The sequence below is a fragment of the Mauremys mutica genome, chromosome 15 (genome assembly GCF_020497125.1).
Source record: "Mauremys mutica isolate MM-2020 ecotype Southern chromosome 15, ASM2049712v1, whole genome shotgun sequence".
In the NCBI taxonomy this organism is placed as follows: Eukaryota; Metazoa; Chordata; order Testudines; family Geoemydidae; genus Mauremys; species Mauremys mutica.
In genome coordinates this window covers 20,879,432-20,904,504 of record NC_059086.1, presented here as the reverse complement: position 1 = coordinate 20,904,504, position 25,073 = coordinate 20,879,432, and the positions used below count along the sequence as shown (strand labels likewise).

At 47.6% G+C, this 25,073-nt stretch overlaps 1 protein-coding gene across 1 annotated transcript in view; it reads left to right on the top strand.

The window, feature by feature from the left end:
* The first annotated feature begins 3,359 nt into the window (after positions 1-3,359).
* The window catches only part of LOC123350078 (deleted in malignant brain tumors 1 protein-like), a 267,416-nt gene continuing 245,702 nt past the window's right edge, over positions 3,360-25,073 (top strand). The window contains exons 1-4 of the mRNA XM_044988433.1: positions 3,360-3,701; positions 19,193-19,219; positions 20,628-20,957; positions 24,668-24,997. Of these exons, the coding sequence (XP_044844368.1) occupies positions 3,581-3,701; positions 19,193-19,219; positions 20,628-20,957; positions 24,668-24,997 (808 nt within the window). The 5' untranslated portion in view covers positions 3,360-3,580. The remainder of the gene's footprint in view (positions 3,702-19,192; positions 19,220-20,627; positions 20,958-24,667; positions 24,998-25,073) is intronic.

Genomic DNA, 25,073 nt, shown 5'->3' with positions numbered 1-25,073 from the left:
ACGCCCGCACCTTGAATACTGTGTGCAGTTCTAGTTGCTCCATCTCAAAAAAGATATATTAGAATTGGAAAAGGTACAGAGAAGAGCAACACAAATGATTAGGGGCATGGAACAGCTTCCATACGAAGAGAGATTAAAAAGACTGAGACTGTTCAGCTTTGAAAAAAGACAGCCAAGGGGGGATATGATAAAGGTCTATAAAATCATGATTGGTCTGGAGAAAGTGAGTAAGGAATTGTTATTTACCCCTTTGCATAACACGAGAATCAAGGGGGTTACCCAAGTAAATTGATAGGCAGCAGGTTTAAAACAAACAAAAGGAAATACTTCTTCACACAATGTACAGTCAACCTGTGGGACTCATTGCCAGGGGATGCTGTGAAGGCCAAAAGTATAAGTGGGTTAAAAAAAGAATTAGAGCAGTTCATGGAGGATAGGTCCATGAATGGCTATTGGCCAAGATGGACCAGGATGCAACCCCATGCTCTGGGTTCCCTAAACCGCTGTCTGCCAGAAGCTGGGCCTGGACAACAGGGGATGGATCACTCAATAAATTGCCCTGTTCTGTTCATTCCCTCTGAAGCAGCTGGTACGAGCCACTGTCAGAAGACAGGATACTGGGCTAGACGGAACATTGGTCTGACCCAGTATGGCCGTTCTTATGGTCTTAAATATATTGCAGGGATTTACCTTATCTGTCACATTGGGAACTACAGATTTACCCTGCTTGTGAGCTTAACTGTGGGAAGTAGGTGAATGTTCCTAAACTGTTACAATAACCTGTAACAATGAAAGTTGATAGAAGGGGTATGAAAAGGAGACAAAGACGGGATTAGTTCAAACAAAAGGTCTACAGATGCCACCAAAGAACTGCGTTAGCAGCGTCACTGATGAATAAGGGAAGGGTAGGGACTGGAAATCAGTGGACCAAAACTGGTGTGTCACAATTGGTGAACAAAACAATGATTGGATGGGCTTGTAACAAAGGAGAATATTCTGGATAAACCTGCCTGAAGTAAGTTAAACCTTATTGAAAGAATTTGAATACCTTTGGGGTCCATTGTATTCCAATGCAATTGTTTTCTATTGGTGTAGAACTGAACAACTTTTCGAGGAGACGTGACTAATGTAAACCTTGAGGGAATGTTAAGCACTTCAAAGAACTGGCTGGGACAATACATGTGAAGTGGGTTTCCTGGGAGGCACATGCAGGGGCGATGGGTGAACATGTCCTTGGGGGAGGCTAACCCCCTGCCCTTCCCCCCTGCCCAAGGCTCCACCCTGCCCCTTCTGCCTCCCCCCACCCCCTGCTCCCCTGCTGGAGCCCGGAGCACACACACAACCCCTGTGAGGCCGCCAGCCCCCCCGCACACCCTCAGCCCCAGCCCTGGTACCAGTGCCCCCAACGCCGGGCGGCATGGGGTGGCTCCAGCCCAGCCCCAGGGTCTTGTGTGCACTGGTCCCAGCCTGTCTGCCCCGCCTCTTGGCCACAGAAGAGCGGGAAGGGAACTGGAAGCAGGCAGGAGGGGGGCTGGGGGTGGAGCATGGGTGGGGCCATGCCAGGCGGTTTGGGGAGACACAGCCTTCCCCTCCCTATGCTACCTGCCGCCCATGGGCACATGGGAGGCATTTTGAAGCTATGCCCTGGGGAGAAAAGCCCTTCTCTGCTGATTACCTGCACCTGGAAACCCCAGGTCCAAGATCCCTGAACTGTATAAAGGATGGACAAATCTAGCTGAGGCTGTTAGGAACTTCTGACCACAGAAGTGATTCCTTGGTTGGTTTGAAGGACTAATCACCAGCTGGAGCCCACTCTGGAGTTGAGGTGATCTCAGGGAAGATGATTAGCATGCGTGTAGGTTCTGTTATTGGTTTAACATGTTTTCTCTGTAATGCTTTTACCCTGTGAGTTAATGTGCTTGCTTAGAAAGAGCTGGGTGCTAACTTATCAGTGTGCAATGACACTGCTGTTAGCCTCTGAAGTGAAGGCAAAAAGCAGCAAAGGTAGCCTGGTTGCAGGCTCGCCAGCTAAGACGTTAACTAGCCCAGCTGTAAACCCTCGTGCAGGCCAAACGTGTGTGAGCTGGGCATGGCCAGGCCCGGGGGCAGCACACGCAGTGCAGGGTGAGTCGTCAGAGCGCTGCCTGCACCAGGCTTTGGAACGGGCTGGGTGGGGTGTCAGAGCGAACACCTCTGAACAGCCGCAGGCCCTGGCAGCCGCACGCCTCAGCTACACAGATGGGCACCAGCTCCATTCAGATTGAGGGTAAAGCTCATATTAGCCTTTGTCTCCATGGGAACGGTCTCAGTTCTTGTCACTTTTCTCAGCTGCTCCGTGTGCAGGGGCAAGACCATATCAGCAGTGAGGACCTTGGTAGCCAAACCCAGCGCCTGCCTCCATCAGCTCGTTTCAGTTTCGGCTGCTCTCTTGGGACAGGAAACCAATGAAGTATGAAGCGTGTTTACCAATGAAAGCTGCTAGGCAGACGGCGATCACGTAGATAACAAACACTTCCCTGTTCCACTGAGATCGCCAGGGAGGGACATAGACCAAATATCCACTCCAAGGGCCTTCAGGAGCTGGCCAAAGACTGAACTGCAATCCGCAATCCTTTCGGGATTTGCCGAGATGATAACATGGGAACGTGGCTTGGGCATAAGCTCAGGTGTGAATGGACCTACTCTAGGTACATCGGGGTGTCCCCACAGGGTGAGGCCAGTGCAGCGATGCCCCTTCCCTGGGCAGACAAGGGCTGTGTGTACACCACAACTGCAGCAGTAGCACAGCTCAGCGCTGCGGCTATGCCACTGTGGTGTCGTGATGCAGACGCTACAGCAATTGAAGGGGCTTTGCTGGTGCCATAGTTAATCCACCCCTCCAAGCAGCAGTAGCCAGGCCAATGGGAGAATTCTTCGTTCCACCTTCTGGTGTCTACACCAGGGCTTAGATCGGCTTAATCACGTCTCCAGGGGTCTGAATTTTTCACCCCCTGAGCGATGTAGTTGGGTCGACCTAAGCTTTAGGTGTAGATCAAGCCAAGCATGAGCCTCGTTCAACTGGAGTAAGGGCGTCCACACGGCCCTCAGCGTCGCTTTAACTGCACGGACTGATCCTCGAACCCACAGTCAAACCTGTGCTCCTGTTCCATGTCCACTAGGCCTCCACGGATCAGTTCTGCTGACTCCCTGTGAACCAGCTCCAGGAACAACCCCTCTGCCCCATGTGTCCCAGAACCAGCTGTGCCAAGAGGGGGTTGTTTACTCAGCATGTTCCGGGAACACGTATTTCACAATCCAATGATATCAATAAAGCCACAGCACAGGGCATGAGGGTCACTTCTCCTCTGTGGACTGAGCCGCACACACCCACTGGATCACTGCAGGGGGGTGCGGAGGGAGGGGTCTCTGCAGTGAGAGGCCTGTCACCCCCCCATCCCCTTGGGTCCCTGCCCCTTTGGATGCCTGCCCCATCTCCCCAGCCTCCCAGTCTGTGACCATCACACGGAGCTCAGCCTGCCTCTCTCACAAGGACGATCGCCTGCCCTAACGCCTGGCCACGCTGCCCCACTAGGACTGTGCTATGAACATGGGGTTTCCCGGGTGCCTCCTGCTCCGAGCGCGGCACCCACTTGGCAGGAGCTCGGCTGCCTGCACTGGAGCCGGGAACACAAGGATCCCCATCCTCCTGGCCTGGCTTTGGGGTGAGTGGCCTTTTGTCTTTGTTCTGGCTTTAAATAGCCCTGGGGGCAACCTGTGATTCTCCAGCCCCACCCATCAGACACGGCATAGCTGTGTCCTGGGAGCCAGGACTCCTGGAGTCTAGTCTGTCTTGGGAAGGGGAGTGGAGTCTAGTGGTTAGAGGGGGGTGGTGGTACCAGGATCTATCTAGCTGGATGTACAATTTACAATACAATTAATTGAACTTTTGTTAAGTTTTAAAAGAGTAAAAAGAAACCGGCATGTCTCTGACTCCTGGAGGTGTTTCCCAGCCGCCCTCGGCTGGTCTCTTTAGGAACACGGGACACAGGGCTGGAAGGGCGTGTTATAGAATCCCAGTCACACCTTATCAAAGCGCCATCTTCACGTGAGTTAGCGCATTCTCCCCTCACCCATTCGGAGGCTGTTCCGGAACCTTCTTCTCATTTCCAGCCTAACGTGACTCCTGGACAGTTTGTCCCCATTTCTTCTTGGGCTAACACTGTCCTTTGGATCCAGTAGCTCTTCTCCCTCCCCGGCGTTCCCCAAATCGATTCATACAGAGCAACCACATCCCTGCTCAGCCTCTGCTGTACCAGACAAACGAGCCAAGCTCTTCCAGGCTCCTCTCGTACGACCAGCCTCCATCCCCCAACCACCCTAGCAGCCCTTCTCTGCACCTGGTCCCCTCTCAGTCCATCTGTCCCGCATGCGGGTGGCCAGATCTGCACACAGGATTCCCCGAATGACCTAACTCCTGTCCTGCTCTTACTGTGTTTGAGGCTCCATTTCTTAACCATTATTCATTATGCAAACACAAGAATTCATGTTACGGCAGCACTGTATGCCGAGCTCAGGGCCCTGTGGTGCTGGGCTCTGCACTGGCAGGCGACAGGCAGTCTCTGCCCCCAATAGCTCAGTCTAAATGGAGAGGATAGAGAGGGGCAATAGGGGCACAGAGAGGGGCTGTGATAGCGGCTGTTGGGAATGGAGCCCTGGTCTCATCACTCCCAGCCCGGTGCCCCTCAGCTCTGCCGCTGTGCTTGGTGCTGTACAACACACAACCAGAGACAGCCACTGGGCTCACAGTCAGCCATGAAATGTGCTGTCCCCAGACACAGTCCATCTCAGACTCAGGTAGGCACTGACAGAACCTGGAGAACAAATCAAGTTAACATTAAAATCTCAGCTCCCTCTCAGCACCCACCAGCATTTCCAGAGGGCCAGCAATCCACTTTGTAAACCCCAATATAGAGACGATGGTTCTGTTGCTGGACACTAAAAGAAGAGCACATCACTGAGAAAGTTTGCAGATGACACAGTTGGGGGAGTGTAAATAATGAAGAGGACAGGTTGAGCAGGGCCGGTTCTAGCTTTTTTGCTGCCCGAAGCAGCAAAAAAAAAAAAAGAAAAGAAAAACCCGATTGAGCTGCCACCGAAAAGGACGAGACGGAGTGAAGGACTCACTAATTGCTGCCAAAGACTGAAGCGGAGTTGAGGTGCTGCCGAACTGCCACCGAAGAGCTGAATTCCTGCTGCAGACTGGACATGCTGTCCCAATAATGCACGGAGTGCTGCCCCTTTCTATTGGCCACCCCAGGCACCTACTCCTTCGCTGGTGCCTGGAGCCAGCCCTGAGGTTGAGAGATCTGGATGGTTGGTAAACAACATGCCTTTTAATACAGCTACATGCAAATGTATACATCTAGGGACCAAGAACATGGGCCATACTTACACGGTGAACTCTCTCCTGGGAAGCAGTGCCCCTGAAAAAGATTTGGGGGTCACGGTGTATAATCAGCTGAACACAAGCTCCCAGTGAGACACTGTGGCCAAAAGAGCTGCTGTGATCCTGTGATGCACAAACAGGGGAATCCATAGTAGAAGCAGAGAGTTTATTTTACCTCCGCACTTGGCACTGGTGTGATCAATGCTGGAATCCTGTGTCCAGTTCTGGTGTCCCCAATTCAAGAAAGATGTTAATGAGTTGGAGAGGGCTCAGAGAAGAGCCGTGAGAACGAGTAAAGGACTAAAAAACCTATTTAATCTGTTTAGCTTAACAAAGAGAAGGTTAAGGGGTGACTTGATCACAGTCTGTAAGTATCTACACGGGCCCGGGGAACAAGTATTTCATAATGGGCTCTTCAATCTAGCAGAGAAAGGGGGAACAAGATCCACTGGCTGGAGTTGAAGCCAGACAAATTCAGGCTGGAATGAGGCATTTACCAAGGGTCGTGGTGGATTCTTCATCATTTTTGACAACTTGTAACTCAAGATTGGATGCTTTTCTAAACATTCTAGGAGTTATTTCAGGGCAGGTCTCTGGCCTGTGCTATACAGGACTCAGACTAGATGATCACAGTGGTCCCTTTTGACCTAGGAATCTATGAATCTGTAAAACCCCTGAGTCAGACTGAAACTTTCTATCATCCTATCAGACTGTGCTGGGTGTGCGGGACTGGGGCAGGTTTGTGGAGCCCCTGGAATCTCACAAAGCTGCAGAAACACTTTGCATTCAAAGTTTCTCCTTTGATCTGAGAGCAGCACTGCTGGGACTCCGAGTCTGGTGAAGAATTCATTCACTAGAATGAACGTATTACATTGATTCATTGTGTACTTATTAGCCTCAGTGAAATCCAAACCGATTATCAGCTCACCCACGATCCTGGCTTCTTGCTCGAATTCCAGTGCTCCTATTTTCAAAGCCAATTTCCCCCATCTTTGGAAGGACGCAGCTCCACAGTCAGGGGCCATGTCTACACTGCGCACAGAGCCAGCTGTTGGGGTGTGAATTGCAGAGTGCACCAAAGAGCTGCATTCGGACGGAGCTGTGTGGATGCTGTTGGCGCGAACTGAAGGTTCCTAATTTGAGTTAACTGGAGGACTGGGGTAACTATGGTAACAACCCCCTCCCCCCGTACACTGGGTGGGCAGGGGGAGTTCACATGTTGTAACTGCCCCCCATACACACACACACTCGGGATGTCACTCACTGTAACTGTCCCCTCCTGCTATATACACACACACACACACACACACACACACACACACACACACACACACACACACACACACACACACACACGGAGAGCACTAGTCCTGGCCAGACCTGGGGGCAGTAGGGTGTGTTATGCTCCTGTCTCAGGTGTGGTCTGGTCACTAGAGGAGATTTTGGAATAATTGATAAACTTAACAGTAACAAGTCACCGGATACCAGATGGCATTCACCCAAGAGTTCTGAAAGAACTCAAATGTGAAATTAACTATAGTTTGTAACCTGTCCTTTAAATCAGCTTCTGTACCCAATGACTGGAAGATAGCTAATGTTTAAAAAGCCTATATTTAAAAAGGGCTCTAGAGGTGATCCCGGCAACTACAGAACATTTAGTCTAACGTCGGTACCGGGCAAATTAGTTGAAACAATAGTAAAGAATAAAATTGTCAGACACATAGAAGAACATAACTTGTTGGGCAAAAGTCAACATGGTTTCTGTAAAGGGAAATCCTATCTTACTAATCTCTTAGAGTTCTTTGAAGGGGTCAACAAACATGTGGACAAGGGGGATCCAGTGGACACAGTGTACTTAGATTTCCAGAAAGCCTTTGACAAGATCCTTCACCAAAGGCTCTTACGTAAATTAAGTTGTCATGGGTTAAGAGGGAAGATCCTTTCATGGATTGAGAACTGGTTAAAAGACAGGAAACAAAGGGTAGGAATAAATGGAGAGGGGTAACTAGTGGTGTTCCCCAAGAGCCAGTCCTAGGACCAATCCTATTCAACTTATTCATAAATGATCTGGAGAAAGGGGTAAACAGTGAGGTGGCAAAGTTTGCAGATGATACTAAACTACTCAAGATAGTTAAGACCAAAGCAGATTGTGAAGAACTTCAAAAAGATCTCACAAAACTAAGTGATTGGGCAACAAAATGGCAAATGAATTTTAATGTGGATAAATGTAAAGTAATGCACATTGGGAAAAATAACCCCAACTATACATACCATATGATGGGGACTAATTTAGCTACAGCTAATCAGGAAAGAGATCTTGGAGTCATCATGGATAGTTCTCTGAAGACGTCCACGCAGTGTGCAGAGGTGGTCAAAAAAGCAAACAGGATGTTAGGAATCATTAAAAAATGTATAGAGAATAAGATGGAGAATATCTTATTGCCCTTATATAAATCCATGGTATGCCCACATCTTGAATACTGCATACAGATTTGGTCTCCTCAGCTCAAAAAAGATATACTGGCATTAGAAAAAGTTCAGAAAAGGGCAACTAAAATGATTAAGGGTTTGGAATGGATCCCATATGAGGAGAGATTAAAGAGGCTAGGACTTTTCAGCTTGGAAAAGAGGAGACTAAGGGGGATATGATAGAAGTATATAAAATCATGAGTGGTGTGGAGAAAGTGAATAAGGAAACGTTATTTACTTGTTCCCGTAATATAAGAACTAGAGGCCACCAAATGAAATTAATGGGCAGTAGGTTTAAAACAAATAAAAGGAAGTTATTCTTCACACAGCGCACAGTCAAGCTGTGGAACTCCTTACCTGAGGAGGTTGTGAAGGCTAGGACTATAACAGGGTTTAAAGAGAACTAGATAAATTCATGGATGTTAAATCCATTAATGGCTATTAGCCAGGATGCATAAGGAATGGTGCCCCTAGCCTCTGTTTGCCAGAGGGTGGAGATGGACGGCAGGAGAGAGATCACTGGTTCTTTACCTGTTAGGTTCACTCCCTCTGGGGCACCTGACATTGGCCACTGTCAGTAAACAGGATACTGGGCTGGATGGAACTTTGGTCTGACCGAGTCTGGCTGTTCTTATGTTCTTATGCTCTTCCACTCCAGCTCTGTTCATCGTTAGATCCTTTAATGCCCTGCCAGGTATATCTGAGGTTTGGCTCCCTAAGGAATGTTACACACAGCGCCACCCAGTGGCTGAGCAGAGCGTGACAGGTTAACATCCCAGTCCATCTCCCCTATTAAGTTCCATGTTCCTGCCATTTATTCACACTGTCCGGTGGGCTATGAAATTCAGGATGGATCAGTGTAGCAATGTGTAGCAGCTTGGCCATCTGGCTGGCTGCTAGTTGCAACAACTGACTGGGGTTGTTCTGGAATCCTTGAGTCGTCTTCTCGTTCAGCATCCGCCGTCTGTTGGGTTTGCTCTGTGGATGGTTTCTGTTGAACTCCCCGTGTCGATCTCAGTCACTGTGATCTGGGTGCTGAATTCTTTTCCTTGATGACAGTTGGAGCTGTCCATCCTTTTTCTTCATCCAAGTTGAGGTGAACACGGTCAGTGGGTTCCATACCCGGCAGGTCTCAAACTGAGTGATGGTTCTTGTAAATGTGTCTGTTGTGAAGGGGCCGGCTGCCCTCACTAGGTGGGTTGTTTAGCTGCCCTCTCCCCATGCCAGGAGAGAGGAGAGGGGTCAAGGAGCAGTTGGGACCATGGGACTGAGAGGGCCTCTGTCCAATCAGAGAACTCCAGACTAGGTCCAATGGATAGTAGCCAGTGCCCCAAGTCAGTCTGATTGACCAGGCAGCCGGGCCAGTCAGGGAGCCCGGCTCAGGTCCGGTCTGTGCTCTTGTTGGCTTTTCTGAGGTGCCACCAGATGCCTGAGCCTGTCCGTTTGCTCCCCCATTAGCCTCAGCATTGCATCCTGCCTCTTCTCATCGTGCTCACTTAGTGCTTTCCTGTACTCTGCCACTGAATGCCTCCATGCATTCAGCTCTGCCCTATCAGTGCGGGAGGACTGCATGAGCTCCGAAAACATGTCATCACGAGCACGTTCTTTTCACCTTCTAGTCCGCGATAACTTCAGGGATGGAGATGATGGGGGGAGCATAGAAACATTTGCACCTGCAGGGGGATAAAAAGGGAGAGTAAAATTTAAGATGATACATTTCTGAGAACAAAAGAGAGACTCTTTCACAGTGAATCAAGCAATTCACAGCAGACAGCACACGTGCTTTAGGTACAAGGTCACATTTTGCCTTTTATATTGAGCGCCTGCCGGTATGGTGACACATCACACATGGCTGGGCAACAGAATTTGGTTTCCAGGCAGCCATGATAAGCCAAAGGGTATGCGGGTTTGGCTTCTAATGCCTTCATAACATGTGGGAATGTTTTCAAACTGCAGCACCCTCCTTTCCTGTAGCAAGCAATGCTGGTTGGGTTTGCCATTTAAAAGGAGGGGCTGTGGTTTTGGGGTGGAATTGCAGCACACCCCTCCCCTCGCCCCTCCATGTGGCTATTTGGGATGATCCCTTCACCCGTCCCCTCGCTGTGTGACTATTCTCAGGGATGATCCCTTTTAGCCAACCACAAACAGCCCAGCATGAATGGGGTCCTTTTACTGTTCCCTTACAGAAAATCCCCTATTTCAACCAGGTGACCAAGAATGATATCACTCTCCTGAGGCTAACACAGAAATAGACTGAATGTTTCTTGAATGTGAATAGTATATAGCTCGATAGTATTCATCACTATGCGTTTTTGACAGGTTTCCACGCCCAATTTAGGGTTTATGTCCCGCCTTCCTACCCCGTTTCTGTTGGCACTGAAGTTTGGTGCTGTAGGCCATTTTGAAAATTTGTGTATGTGTGTGTTTGAATAGAGGAAGTGTTGTGTGTGTTTGTGCTTGGATACATTTAGAGAAAAAGGTTGAAAGAATAGAGTGTGCGAGTGTAAAGATGAAAAAAGAAAGTTTGGGTAAGGTTTAGAGAAAGAAAGCTTATTTGGGTAGATTGAGAAAGGAGAGAGGATGGTAAAGGTCTAGTTTGGCAGGTTATTAAAGAATAGAAAGAGATTTTTGTTTTTAAAGGGCTAGTTTGAAAGAAAAAAAAGAGATGATGGTAAAGGCCTAGTTTGGTATGCTATTAAAGAATAGAAAATTTTGAGATAAATGTAAAAGGTGTATTAACCATCAGTCTAGGTTAAGAAAAAAGCTTTTAAAATGTTAAAAACTAGGTTTAAAAAAGAAATTTACTAAGGGAAAGCCTGTTTAGTAAGCACATGGTAAAAAACTATAAAGAGGGGCTAAGAAAAACATATTTAAATTATTCAATATCAATGGTAGACTAAGAAAAGAGCATTTAAAAATATTAAAACCTAGGTTTAAAAAAGGAATTTACTAAGGCAGAGCTTGTTCAGTAATCACATGGTAAAAACTATAAAGGATGGCTATGAAGAACACATTTAACCTATTAACTATCAGGCTAGGTGAAGAAAAGAGCATTTAAAAACATTAAATAATATTAAAAACTAGGTTTAAGAAAAGCACACATGGCCAAAAATAGGAAATTTACAAAGGTAGAGCCTGTTTAGTAAGCACATGGTAAAAAAGTGAATAGAAAAGCATTTAAATACCAGTGTAGGTTAAGAAAAAAGAACAGGGCACGAAAAGGAAAAAGAAAGCCCCCTTTGCAAAGGGCAAAGATAGAGAGCACATGGATGAATCGGAGAGAGAGAGAGACTTTATACCTTTCCAGTTTTTTTGTAGAATGAGGCAACTTTCCAGTTTCAGACCCTCTCAGACTTGTTATCACCGCCTTTGGATTGGCCCAATTAGAGTTTGTTCTACAGCAGCATCATAGAATTCATTTTCCTGAACCAATCCTATAGTCCCAAGATTTTAAACAAGAGCCAACTCCCTTCTCTCCTCCCTCCCCATCCTTTCTCCCCCTCCCTTTTAGCTGTTTTATTCTTATCTAAAAAAAAACCCCAGACCTCCAGCCTTTTTTTCCACCACGTAGCCCCTTTTACATAGGGTTTTTCATAAAAGTTAAAACCATAAGCTTTTAGTAACAAACAATTTTTAAAAGTTTTCCCCTAGGTGTTAGACTAATGTGGGGGTTTTTTTTTAGTTAAAAATAATGTGAAGCTGCAGCAAAGCTCCTGTTAGCAAAACAGTGTCTGTGAGTCAGTGGATCACAGAGAAGGAGTTTGCTTCATCACCTGCTTTTTAACAAACACAAGTAAAAGTTACATTAAGTTTTGCAAAGGAATAAAGCTCTGCTTTATAATTACTTGAAAAGACAAACCTGTCTGAAGACACATCCCTTTTGCATGTGTTTCAATAAAAAAAGCATGCAACAAGCACCCCAGGTCTAAACCCACAAACCCTTACTAAGAAAAAGTTTTTCCCCAAGATTTTTGGTGGGAACAACTTGAAACAGCTTTGGAAGGTAGTGGATTAGAAAAGAAGAAGACCCCTTTGAAAAACAAGGCTATCTGAAGATACAATTTTTCATTTAGCCCCTTCTGCATATGTGTTTCAATAAATAAATAGTATGCAGAAACATCCCAGGGTTAAAAACACCGAGAACCTGTCTATAAAAGTAATGTATAGTGATAAAAAAAAGTTTCCTCCTATGCTTTAGACTAACATTGGTCCTTTTTTTAGTAAGAACATTTTGAAGCAGCATGCTTTTTCAACAAAAACAAAATCTGTGAGTCAGTGGATCAGAGATAAGAAGGCCAGAACATAACAAGAAAACCCTAGGCCAGCTTTTAAAACAAAATTATACCAAATACTTGTTGAAATAAACATTTTCTTTTGTTATGTGAAGAAGACACTGCTTTGTAACTAATCTTATTCACAAGGTAAAATAAAAAAAGAAATTACCTCAGGGTTAAAACCACAGCCAGTTAGTTTATAAAAGTAATTTGTTAACAAATAGAGGTGAAAGTTTTGCAAAGGAATAAAGTTCTGCTTTATAATTACCTGAAAAGACAAATCTATTTGAAGACACATCCCTTTTGCATGTGTTTCAATAAAAAAAGCATGCAAAAGCACCCCAGGTCTAAACCCACAAACCCTTAAAAAAGTTTTTTTCCCAAGGTTTTTAGTGAGAACAACTTGAAACAGCCTTTTGAAGGTAGTGGATTCGAAAAGAAGACCATTTTGAAGAACAAGGCTATCTGAAGACACAATCCTTTGGCATAGGTGTTTCAATAAAATTTGAGTCTGCAGAAGCAACCCAGGGTTAAAAACACAGAAATCCTGTTTATAAAAGTAATGTATAGTGATAAAAAAGTGTTCCCCCTATGTTTTAGACTAGCACTGGTCATTTTTTAATAAGGACAGTCTGAAACAGCAGGCTTTTGCAGCAAAGCCGCTGTTAGCAAAAACACCCCCTGTAAGCCAGTGGATCAGAGATAAGAAGGCTGCTTCTTTGCCTGCATTTTAACAAATACAAGTGAAAGTTATATTAAGTTTTGTAAAGGAATAAACACTTTAAAAGACAACCCTATATGAAGACAGAGCCCTTTATTTAACATTTTTACATGTGTTTCAATTAAAAAAAAAAGAGATGCAGAAAACACCCCAGAGTGAAAAAAACTTAATAACAGCTAGTTTATATGCCTCTTATTCTGTAATCCAGTGGATTAGAGAGAAGTTTATTTTCCTCCCCACTTTTTAACATATCCCTGCAAAAGTTATATTAAGCTTTCATTTTCTTAGGCCTTTTAGATTTAAGTATGAATTTTTCTGTTGCATTATTAGAATGTCTTTGTTTTAAAATGTTTGTAACCCGTGTGCTGAGACACAGGGTACAAGCTCCTGTGTTTGTTTTGGGTCCATAGATTTTATTAAACTAATACAATGCAGGCTGGAGCTCTATTAAATAGGCTAGCCAGTGATCCATGTACTATAGTCTGCCTTAGCAAGGCTCTCGGGGTCACTCCTTCAGTTTGTTTTTTTACACAGTCTTCTTTCCTAACTTTTTAAACACTATTAAAGTTTTAACAAATGGTGAGACTGCATTGAAAGATACTTTGTGAAAGTTATAACAAGTATTTTATTCCACTTACTGATTGTAAATGACAAAAAACGTCGCTTTGTGACTGCATGAAGCTTAGAGATAGCCTATCTGAAGAACACCCTCCTCTCCCCCCTCCCCCCGTTTTTTTTCTTCTTTTTATTGTTTTTTAAAATCTAAACCACGGACAAACAAATTTTTTAAAAAGCCACAGAGATCAGACCATGCGGGTAAGGGAGCTGTTCTGAGTTTTAGGGGGCATGTTAATGACTCTTTTAGTGAAACCGTTTTGTAGGCAGCCATTCTGTATTAGTTGTTATGCTTTAGCATGGGCGAGCGTTTGTCATTCGGAAGCACTTTTCCACTTTATGAGGTATTATCTCCCCCACCCTACGGCCTATCAGAAATATTAACAAAAACAAGCTTAAAGATACTTTGTAGCAATGCCTGCAAAGCAACGATTACAATTTTGTTGATGGTTATCTTGTCTAAGCCCCTAGAGAATATATTTTTGTAAAACACTTTTATGCAAACTGTAACCCTAGATGATGTACAGCATTAAATAATATGAAACAGTAGATGAGAGACCTGAGAAATTGTTGAAATCAGAGGGGCCATGATTAAGTCCTAATGCAGAGGGCCTGGGGTGGAAAATGAAAAGGTACAGCCAAAGTGGAAGATGGTATGATTTAAGAAGGGTTCTGGGGCTGCTTTGCAAGGTTTCATAGGGAGCCTATAAACCTCATGCGCAAGCACCAGGGCTGGGTGAGATGGGTGGGCCTTTGTTAGAAGAACAGACCTGTCATATACCTCTTGTTGTTGTTGACAAACTGTAACCTAACTACGCATATACTACGGGGGCAACCTACCGCCCTTTTGACAAACCCCACACCCCTTGAACTCCATAAAAACACGCTTCACAGTTATTTTCAACTGACATTTTATTTTACAACACACCCTGTTTTGTTCCCAAAACACGCTCTAACTGCTAGTGTTTTTTCGTAGCAAGATTTTTGTGATTTGCTGAACGAAGAAGGCATTCAACATTTTGCATTAAACATTTATCTGTCGGTTTGATCATTTCATCTAAAACGCTACTTGGGTCCTCGGCCTCTGTCCACCAATTCTGCCCCTAGAGCTAAATGTTCCTGGGTTAAACAGAGGCATTGCAGCGTGTATCCCAGCGTGATGATGATATTTAACACACTCTCCATACACAAACTACCGCTAATTCCTTTAATTTTACAGTTGACATCATCTAAAGACCAGTACACGCAGGCATGATGCCTCTGACCGGGGGCATCTTTGGCGCACCCAGGACAATCCTCATTTTGTTTCTCTCAGGCAGTGCTTGATGATTCCGTGCACAACCGCTCGCACAATTACACGCATCACAGTTTTACGGTTATGAACTCGCACAGGCTTAATACCAAATTTCTCCCTCAACTTTAGATAGTACAGGCCTATAGAATAAGCATCCCCCGCTGTTTCGGCATTCTGTGGAACATCTGGTTTTGGGTCTGGGCAAAAACAGATCAGGCCCAATCTACTTGGCCCTTCGGAGCTGTCATTGTCCAGAACCTCCGAGTCCTCTGAAGACCCATTGCTCAGCTGCTAAAATATTTACGGTAAGAAATACGTGTAAGGCATCCTTGTACTTTTTCATAACATGATTTTAAAACCTTTTATGCCATGTATCAAGAGACCCCTTCTGCATGCAGCTTTTAAAAACAACAAACAACAACAAATGAAATATGTCTCTGTGCAGGCTTGATCCAAAAGGCTCTAGCCAGCCGAGCATCGGTCCCTGCCAAACCAGCCCTTGAACGTTCTTACACACAACGTACCTGTGCCTCATCTCCGTACAGACTTTTGTTGATTCGTTTGGCTTCTCCTGGCTGGGATCCGGAGTCTCAAACAAATGATGGCCCAGCGGTCTGGCCTTGTGTTTCTCCACCACGTCGTTCTTGTGGGTACAGGCAGCGTTAGCTATCCCTGTCTCCCCACTCTCATGACCCATCTCAAACATTGTTTGCCACAATGGCATGTTTGTTTCTTCAGGTCCCATAGCAGCGACCGTATAATGTCTCTTCATGAGAAGCTTGACTGTCGGTGTTGGCCAGGGCCTTCTAGGTGCAGCCATCTTTAATCATCAGACCTGTTTAAATAGAAGCTCCTCCTTACTTAGGGAAGGAAAGCGATGGCAGCCCTAAACTATTGGCTACGACTATCCTGCAGCCTCCCTCTTTATAGTTTTGACCATGTGCTTACTAAACAGGCTTTCCTTTAGTAAATCCCCTTTTTAAACCTAATTTTCAATATTTTTAAATGCTCTTTTCTTAGCCTACCCTGGTATTTAATAGTTTAAATATGTTTTTCTTAGCCTCCCTTTATAGTTTTTGACCATGTGCTTACTAAACAGGCTCTGCCTTAGTTAATTTCTTTTTTAAACCTAGTTTTTAATATTTTTAAAGCTTTTTTTCTGAACCTAGCCTGATAGTTAATACACCTTTTACATTGATCTCAAAATGTTCTATTCTTTAATAGCATCCCAAACTAGGTTTTTACCATCATCTCTCTTTTCTTCTTTCAAACTAGCCCTTTAAAACAAATATCTCTTTCTATTCTTTAATAACCTGCCAAACTAGATCTTTACCATCCTCTCTCCTTACTCAACCTCCCCAAATGACTTTTCTTTCCTTTTTCCACTATATCTTACCCAAACTTTCTTTTTTCATCATTAAAAGGCTCTCATTCTATTCTTTAAACCTTTTTTCTCTAAATGTAAGCAAGCACAAACACACACAACACTTCCCCTATTCAAACACATACAATTTTTTTTTTCAAAATGGCTGATGGCGCCAAGCTTTGGTGCCAACGGAAACGGAGTGGGAAGGCGGGACATAAGCCTTAAATGGAGCATGGAAACCTGTCAATAGTGCATGGTGATGAATACTATTGAGTTGTATACTACTAATGCAACCAAAACTCAGGACCATTCACTGCCATGCTTTGCGCTGCAGTGATTCCAGACTACTTGCTACTAGCTTGGTGTGGTAAAGTGTCCTACCGTGGAGGACGAAATAAGGCAGTCCTCCCCAGAAACCTTCTGCAAAGGCTTTCAGAGTATCTCCAGGAGAGCTTCATGGAGATGTCCCTGGAGGATTCCCGCTCCATCCCCAGATGCATTAACAGACTTTTCCAGTAGCTGTACTGGCCACAAATGCATCCCAAGTCTTCAGGGCAAATCAGACATTAAACACTATTGCTTTTAACCCCTGTACTATAGTTGCAAATGTGCACTCACCAGAGGTGCCTTCTCTGCCTTCAGGGTTGGGGATCCCGCCTTGGGAGGGTATTGGCTCCAGGGCGATGAAAAGGTCCTGGCTGCTGGGGAGAATGGATTCACTGCTTGCCTGCGGCACATTCTCCTCCTCCTTCTCTTCCTCCTGCACAAAATCCTCCTCCGTGTTGCGTGAGACTTCCCCCTTGCAGGTGTTCACGGTCAGAGTGGGGTAGTGGTAGGGTCCCCCCCTAGAATACCATGCAGTTGATCATAGAAAATGTATGTATGGGGCTCTGACCCAGAGTGACTGTTTGCCTCCTTTGTCTTTTGGTAGGCTTGCCTGAGCTCCTTGACTTCCATGCAGAACTGCTGTGTGTCCCCGTTGTAGCCTCTCTCCATCATACCTTATGTGATTTTGGCATATATTAGAATTTCTTCTTTATGATCGAAGTTCTGCCTGCACAGATTCTTCTCCCCATACAGCAATCAGATCCAGTGTCTCCCGTTTGCTCCATGCTGGAGCTCATTTGCCATTCTGGGGAGACTGCATGATCACCTGTGCTGCTGAGCTCACCACGCTGACCAAACAGGAAATGAAATTCAAAAGTTCCTGGGGCTTTTCCTGTGCACATGGCTAGTGCATCAGAGTTGAAAGTGCTGTCCAGAGAGGTCACATTGGAGCACTCTGGGATACTCCCGGAGGCCAATAATGTCGATTTGACCCAGCAAGGTCGATTTTAGCACCACTCCCCTTGCTGGGGAAGTGTACAGAAGTCAATTTTAAGAACCCTTTAGGTTGATGGAACGGGGTTGCTTGTGTAGACGCATTCATTATAAAATCGACTTAACATGGCTAATTTTGACCTAACTCTGTAGTGTAGACCAGGGCTAAGACTACAGCTACACTAGAGAGTTTACAGCAGTGGAGCTGCAGCGATGCAGTGGTGCTGCAGTAAGCTCTCTAATGTAACCACTCTGAGCTGGCGGGAGAGCTCTCCAGTCGGCTTAACTACTCCAGCCCCGTGAGCAGCGGTAGCTGTTTGTGTAAGAGCTTCTTCCACCCACATAGCACCATCCACACCGGTGCTTAGGTCGGTGTAACTTACATCGCTCGGGGGTGGCTTTTTCAGACCCCTGAGAGACATAAGTTATACTGCAGCAAGTGCTGGTGTAGACATTGCCTAAGCTAGTTTCATGTTTTTCAAGTTGCTCCTGCCTTTTGTTCTGTTGTTTGCCTAATTCAGACTGGTTTGGTATTTGAATAGCTGGGGCTAGAGTTAAATCTCTCTTCAGTTGTAGCTGCTGTGAAAGGATTTTATCTGTTAACCCAATAACCAGCTTGTCTGTGATATTTTCAAACTTTGCATTCCCAAAATCACAGTTTTCAGCCTATCTATGAGGAGCTCTTATAAAACATTCAAAACTTTCCCCTGGGTCTTGAGTTGTCTGGTGAAAACAAGCTTTTCCATAGGCTGCATTTCTCTGAGATATAAAGTATGCCTCAAACATAGCCAGACCCCTTTCATAGTCACCTTTGTGGCTGTCTTCAGTAACATGAAAGGATTTAAAGATATGCTCTGCCAGCTTCCTGTAGCCGACACTAAAGAAGATACCTACATCTCTCCAGTGTCTTTGTGCAGCTTGGCAGCAATGTGAAGTCTTGTGAAATCTTGTTTCCAGTGTGTCCATGGTGAAGTTTGTGAAAGCTGAAGTTCTCTGGGGCACTGAAGAGTGGCATGGTGACAAGATCCTGCAATGTTTGTAGCTGTGTTCTATTTCTGTTCTTAGTTTACTCCAGACACTGTCGTGTTCTTCTGTACCAGACATGGACTGGTCACAGAGTTTGCTTTTACACACCACGGTCCTTTAATACTCTGCCAGATATGGCTGAGGTTAGCTTTAAAAAAGGTATTTTACACACATCGCCACCTAGTGACTGAACAGTATAATGCAGTTTAGCGCTCCATTACACAGCATGTGGGACTGTCAAACTCCAGGTCGGGGGGAAGCCAGGCCTGAGGGGAGCAGGGTGTGGGGGTCCTTCGGAGGTGCAGGTGGCTCAGTTTGGAAGGGCTGGTGCAGTGTCACTGGTTCTGACGTCACTCACCAGGTCTTGTCTTTTGCCGGCTACTTAGGGCTCTTCTGCACTGGAAACATTACAGTGGCACGGTGGCAGTTCTGCAGCTACAGCACTTCTGTGTAGATGCAACCGATGCCGACAGGAGGGGCAGGAGGGTCAATTCACCTCCCTGAGAGGCAGTAGATAGGTCACTGAAATACAACATGCAGCTGAGTCTTTTCTCTCACTGCATCAAGAGATGTGAGGGGAGAACTCACTCAAGCCACTGCTTATGTCGGCCAGTGTTTGGAGATCCCCAAGGTGACCAGACATGGATACAGCGACTTACCTCATTTCTTTGCTTTCTTTCAGCTTCCATGACAGGATTACCCATGGCAGGTAAATACAAACATAGGCAGAGGGTGCGGAGTCTGTCTGTATGTGTGGGGTGCATGCTGCAGTGTGCAGCTCTCTCATAAATTGGGGTGAGGAAGGGCAGAGTTAAGGTTATTTAATCTAGTCGTTCAAGTGCAGGACCGGAGACTTGGGTTCAAATCCTGCTTTCACCAGACTCACCCCATGGTCTCACCTCATCATCTCCTCAGTTTCCCCACCAGTGAATTGATAACAAGGTGGGCTGTCTGGCAGAGTGAGAAGAGTGCAGGGCATCCTGGCTGTTGGGTACCTGTGGAAATGCCCAAGCCATTCAGCATTTCAAGGGCTCACCCTTGCCCTGTAAGGCCGATTGAAATTTGGGCTCTGACAGCTCCTGGCTGAGCTGCATCAGTCTGGGTGAACCCAGATTTACCCTGGGGTATGATTTGCCCCAACAGATATTTTTGCCTTTTGTTTCAGCTCAGCTCTGGCTGTGGCTGGTGAGTGGCCCCACCCCTGCAAAGGGGAAGGGGAGATGCTGTGTACTGACACTGGGGCACTGTGATGCTAGCTGGGGCCTGTGGGGATGGGGTACCAGGAGCTGTGCTGCTGAGGTGCCTTCACCACAGGAGGGTGCTTAGTTCAGCACGGGGCCGGCCCTGTCTGTGTGTGGAATGTAGAGGAGCCGAGTCAGCCCCAGTCAGGGCCAATGGAGGCTTTGGGGGAGCAGAACTACAGCCCCACGAGGCTGCTGCTGTTGGCTCTGGTCAGACGGGGTCTTTGGGGCGCAGACAGGGAGGGAGCCCAGGAAGGGGCAAAGGGCAGTTCAGTCTCCTGACCAGTTTTGCCCTTTGCCCCTCGGCTGGGAGCCGCTCAGACTGAGGGCTGGCCTGGCCTGCACCCACCTGGCCTGTCATGGAGGGGAATTAACCCCAGCAGCTCATTTCACATTTTGGGCATCAGAGAGCTGCAGTGGCTGCCACTTCCACTCACTACCAGCTTGGACCCAGGGCCCCAGATGTGAAAGCCCAGTGCCTGTTCCCCCCACACCAGCCACTGCCCCTCCCTCAGCTGGGGCCAAACAAGAACCGGTGCCCTCCGGGGAAAAGCCCCAGGTCTCCTTTCCCCAACGTACTGCATCAGCTCATCCCCCTCACACAGACTGTACTGCAGCCAGAGTCCCTTGGGGGGGGGGAAAGACCCTGTGTCCCATTCTCCATCCCATGAGTCAGCCATTCCCCCATGCCTGGGGCTGGATCAGAACTGGTGACTCCAGAGATGAACCCACCAGTGTCCTCGTCTCAGCCCCCCTAAGCCAGCCAGTCTGCCACACAGGGACTGAATGGAAGCCAGAGTAAATAATAGGGGAAAAGCCCCATATCCCTTTCCTCTAGCCCATCGCTGAGTGTTTATTCCCTTCGGGTGTTTGCAGACCCAGCCATCCCAGAACTAACTCAGCTCCGACTGGTGAACAGCCCAAGTGGCTGCGCTGGGAGAGTCGAGGTGCTTCACAACCAGCAGTGGGGAACCGTGTGTGATGACGGCTGGGACATAAAGGATGCCACAGTCGTATGCAAGCAGTTGGGCTGTGGGACAGCGTTATCAGCCCCACGAGGGGCTCGATTTGGGCGAGGGTCAGACCGTGTCTGGCTGGATGAGGTCAACTGCGCAGGGACAGAAGCTGCCCTCACCAATTGTGAGATTCGGCCTTGGGGACAGAATGACTGTACCCACAAAGAAGATGCCGGTGTTGTGTGCTCAGGTAACTTGCATCCATCACGTGACTGTGGGTGGTGCAGGGATCGGGCTGGGAAGGTTTCAGCACAGACCCAGCTCTCCGGTCTGAGTCAGCACTGACCCCAGTGCCCCAGCACAGTGCTAAGGGCCTGTACTGCCAGTAGGGAGGTGTCAGTAGGGGGCGCTCTCCATTTGCAGTTGTGCTGGCCCCTAATGCCCTAGTGGGAGGGATAGCTCAGTGGTTTGAGTGTTGGCCTGCTAAACCCAGGGTTGTGACTTTAATCCTTGAGGGGGCCACTTAGGGATCTGGGGCAAAAAAATCAGTACTTGGTCCTGCTAGTGAAGGCAAGGGGCTAAACTCCATGACTTTTCAGGGTCCCTTCCAATTCTATGAGATGAGTATATCTCCATATATTATATTAGTGAGGTGCCATGGACCCCTAGCATGAGGAAGTCTTCTCCACGCCCGCTGGAGGGCATATCCCTGACTCCCTCGGCCACAGGCCACACAAGCCGTGCCCTCTAGGCCTTGTGGGGTGGGGAGTGACCTCTCTCCAGGCTGGCATAGGCACACTTCACCCCTCAGGCCTCCGAGCGTCCCCCTGCAGCACCCAGTCCGTGTCCCGCTGGGCATTCACAGCAGTCACAGATCTGCTGCTCCCAAAGGAACAGGGTCCCAAGGTGACCAGCTCCACCTCTCATCTCTGCCCCAATCAACACACAGCTCTAGATCCCTTCATAGTCACACCAAGGACAAGTGATTTCACAGAGTGTAGAGATTCGAGGGGCAGCAAGGAGAAGGGTTGGAAAGAAATGGTTCCATGGCCAATAAAATCATACCACGCTGACTAGAGCCTGGACTCATTGAACGAGATACTTTTCTGTCTGGTAGAGCAACGCTCACCCCACAGTCCTTCCAGGGTTTTACTCCAGGCCTGGCTGTGACCTCCTGTTCCTGAGACAAACGCTGTCAGCTGCCTCCTGGGTGAAAGGGAGCTCTTGTCCCCTCTCCTCTTTCCTTGTAGGTACAGACCATTGTCTCTTCCCAGAGGAGGTCTCTCTTTAGTCTTCGGAGACTTGTGCTGAGGGTCCTTTGTCTTTGTAAATTCTCAGGCCCACACAAGGCCAAGACAGTGAATATAGCCTGTCTCCAGCCTGTCTGTGCTTTGTTCTATGTGCTGATTGGCTCAGCCAAAGGGATTGCCATGGCGCAGGTGACAAGCTTCACTTCAACACTTATGGAGCATCATATTCTACACTTTACATCTCTCTTCAACTATGTCCCATACAAATATCTTGCCCCCGTTAGGTCGACCAACAGGCTGCTGGTTCTTGGTAGAGAGCTCACATACTACCTTTGGTGAGCTATTCTGCATATATCTCACCCAGGGGATTCCCATGTAACTCTAGGCATCCCTGTGCCCTCTGCCAGTTGGTGTCGACTTATCTCTGGGCCAGATTCCTCTATGGCACAATGGGGACCTGGGGAACTGCAGCTTCTACTGGTTGGATTTGGTGTCAATGGAGCCTGCAGCCGCTCACTCAGACTAAAAATCCAGGGGCAGTTTCTCAAGATTCCGGTTCCTAATCGCTGTGTTCCGGTGGATTTGTATTTCAGGGAATTAGTCCTGAAGTTGTAACTTCCCCAAGAGCTGGACACAGGAGATGCAATTCTTCCTCACTTTGTGCCCTACACACCCTACATATTTCCTGTCCTGTTTCTCAGCTGCCCTGTCCTTCCCCAGAAGTGGCTGCATGTCAGTGGGGGAGTCTTCTTCTTTTGTGTATGTCACAAGTCGATATCTATGTAACCCTATTGCCAGTGGCATCAGACGTGACCAGGGCTGGCATCAATAGCTTTCCAGCAATATAACACAGATCCGACTTGAGCATCCACCCAGTAACCAGGGACAATTACACACCATCCTCTGGGTGCTTCTACAAGGCAAAGCTTCCCCTCTTGCAAGCACAGAGTCTCAGTGCAGAAAAGAAACTTTTTAATAAAAGGAGGGAAGCCCCCCGGCATTAACTGGGAAAATGTCACAAACAGGATTTATAAACATAAAACCATGAGCAAAACACCATCCCCAGAGTACGTTGGCCAGTGTCTTTTGCCTCAGGTTCTTGAGTCCAGCAACCAAAAATTCCTTTAAGGTGCCCCTCCCTTCTCCGTCCACCGCACCCCACTCACAGTGGTTGTCCTTGGTTAGCGAAGACTCAGAGTTCAGAGGTGCACCTGTGTGAGTTCAGCTCCCACCATGGGGGCGGGGAGGAGAGCGCCTGGCTCGCTCTGCTGTCTGGGGGCTTGCTCTGGTGAGAGGTCAGCCACTCACCACTCCACTCACCCTCCCCTTCTGCTGCCCCCAGCCTCTCCGCTGTGACCTCTGCAGGTCGCTCTCTTGAAGCTCCACCCAGCTCTCAGTGACTGTCAGCTCCTAGTGGGGAACCCTCAGTGCTGAAGCAGGCTGGGCAGAAACACTGTCTCACAGCAGGTGATTTCAGCTCTAGTGATCACTGAAACCAAAAACACTCCTAATGGAGCCTTAATTAACTCTATCTTTGAAGAGTGGTTAGGGGCAGATTAAACCATCCCTAGACCTCTCACACAGAGCCCACATCCCCTCAGCAGGAACACCCATCTCCACCCCCTCTCACTCTTGATAGGGGTCTGGTGTCTGAGCCCCCTGGTTAGTGAGTTCAGTTCAGTTGTGGCTCCCCTCAGTCCGGGCAGGCTAAGCACAGTTCTGCTGCCCTTTACTCAGACAATCAGGACAACAACATTTCACTACCCTGCATTCAAGTACTACAGTGATTTGTAACCCAGCACCAGCCAACACAGCTCTGTCTGCTGGATACCTAGGCAGAGTGGGTGTGTTCTTGTAAACACAGTCTGGTCCTGAAGCCTTTCCCCCTCCCCAGCTCATCACTAGCTGTCAGGGGAGAGCTCATTCCCACCTTGCTCACCTCTAGCTTGTTCAGCCATCTGACTGTGCATCCTCAAGATCCAGTCTTCTAACGGGGCTCTGCTCCACCATGTGTGACTGTCTGTATTGCTGCCCCACAGGCACACTGAGAAGATTGGGCTAAGCCACGTTTCTGCATTGCAGCAGTGCCTCTGGCCAGTCCAGTCAGGGGCCCATTAAGCCTAGCCCAGGATCTGTGTCCCAGGTTTTAAATGGGCAAATACAAGTTAGGGCTTCTGAAAACCCATCTGCACGCCAGTCTCTCTATCCCAGAGTTGCTGCCCCTCTGTGAGGACACAGCTGTCAGCCCAGCTCTGCCATCATTCATCTGAGACTGGTACTGGGCTGGCAGCACTAGACACAAGTGCAGCAATGGCTGCCACAAAACGATGTTACCAAGTCAGTCGTGGCAAGTCTGGTGGAACTGCAGGGGCAGGTGTTTTGTTCAGGAGAGGGCCGATCTGCTTGTAGGAAATGTGCATTGCCTCTGCCAGCAGTGCGGGGGGTAATCTTTTTAAGTGCTTTAGTGGGAGCAGTAGGTCGGACTGGTGTCCAGTCTGCCTAGCTAGGTGAGAGCTGGCTGGGAGGGGAGTGGACAAACTTCAACATTGTCCAAGTGATTAGCCTGGTAAGTGGTGGGGAGCCCTTGACAGGCAGTTGCTTTCTGCAGAGAGCAGTCAGACCCATCAGCAGGAGTCGCTACGTTCCCCAGAGACATGAGATCAGATGCACAGGAACCTCCCTGAGTGTTTATTCCCTTGGGTGTTTACAGATTCTGGCATCTCAGAAGTGGCTCAGATCCGACTGGTGAACAGTTGGAGTCGCTGCGCTGGGAGGGTCGAGGTGCTTCCCAACCATCAGTGGGGAACCGTCTGTGATGACAACTGGGACTTAAAGGATGCTGAAGTCGTGTGCAGGCAGCTGGGCTGTGGGACGGCGTTATCAGCCCCAGGAGGGGCTCGATTTGGGCCAGGGTCAGACCATATCTGGCTGGATGAGGTTCACTGCGCAGGGACAGAAGTTGCCCTCTCCAATTGCAGGGCTCAGCCTTGGGGAGACAGTAACTGTAACCATGGAGAAGACGCCGGTGTTGTGTGCTCAGGTAACTTATTTCCATCATGTCACTGTGGGTGGTGCTGGGATTGGGCTGGGAAGCTTTCAGCACAGACCCAGCTCTC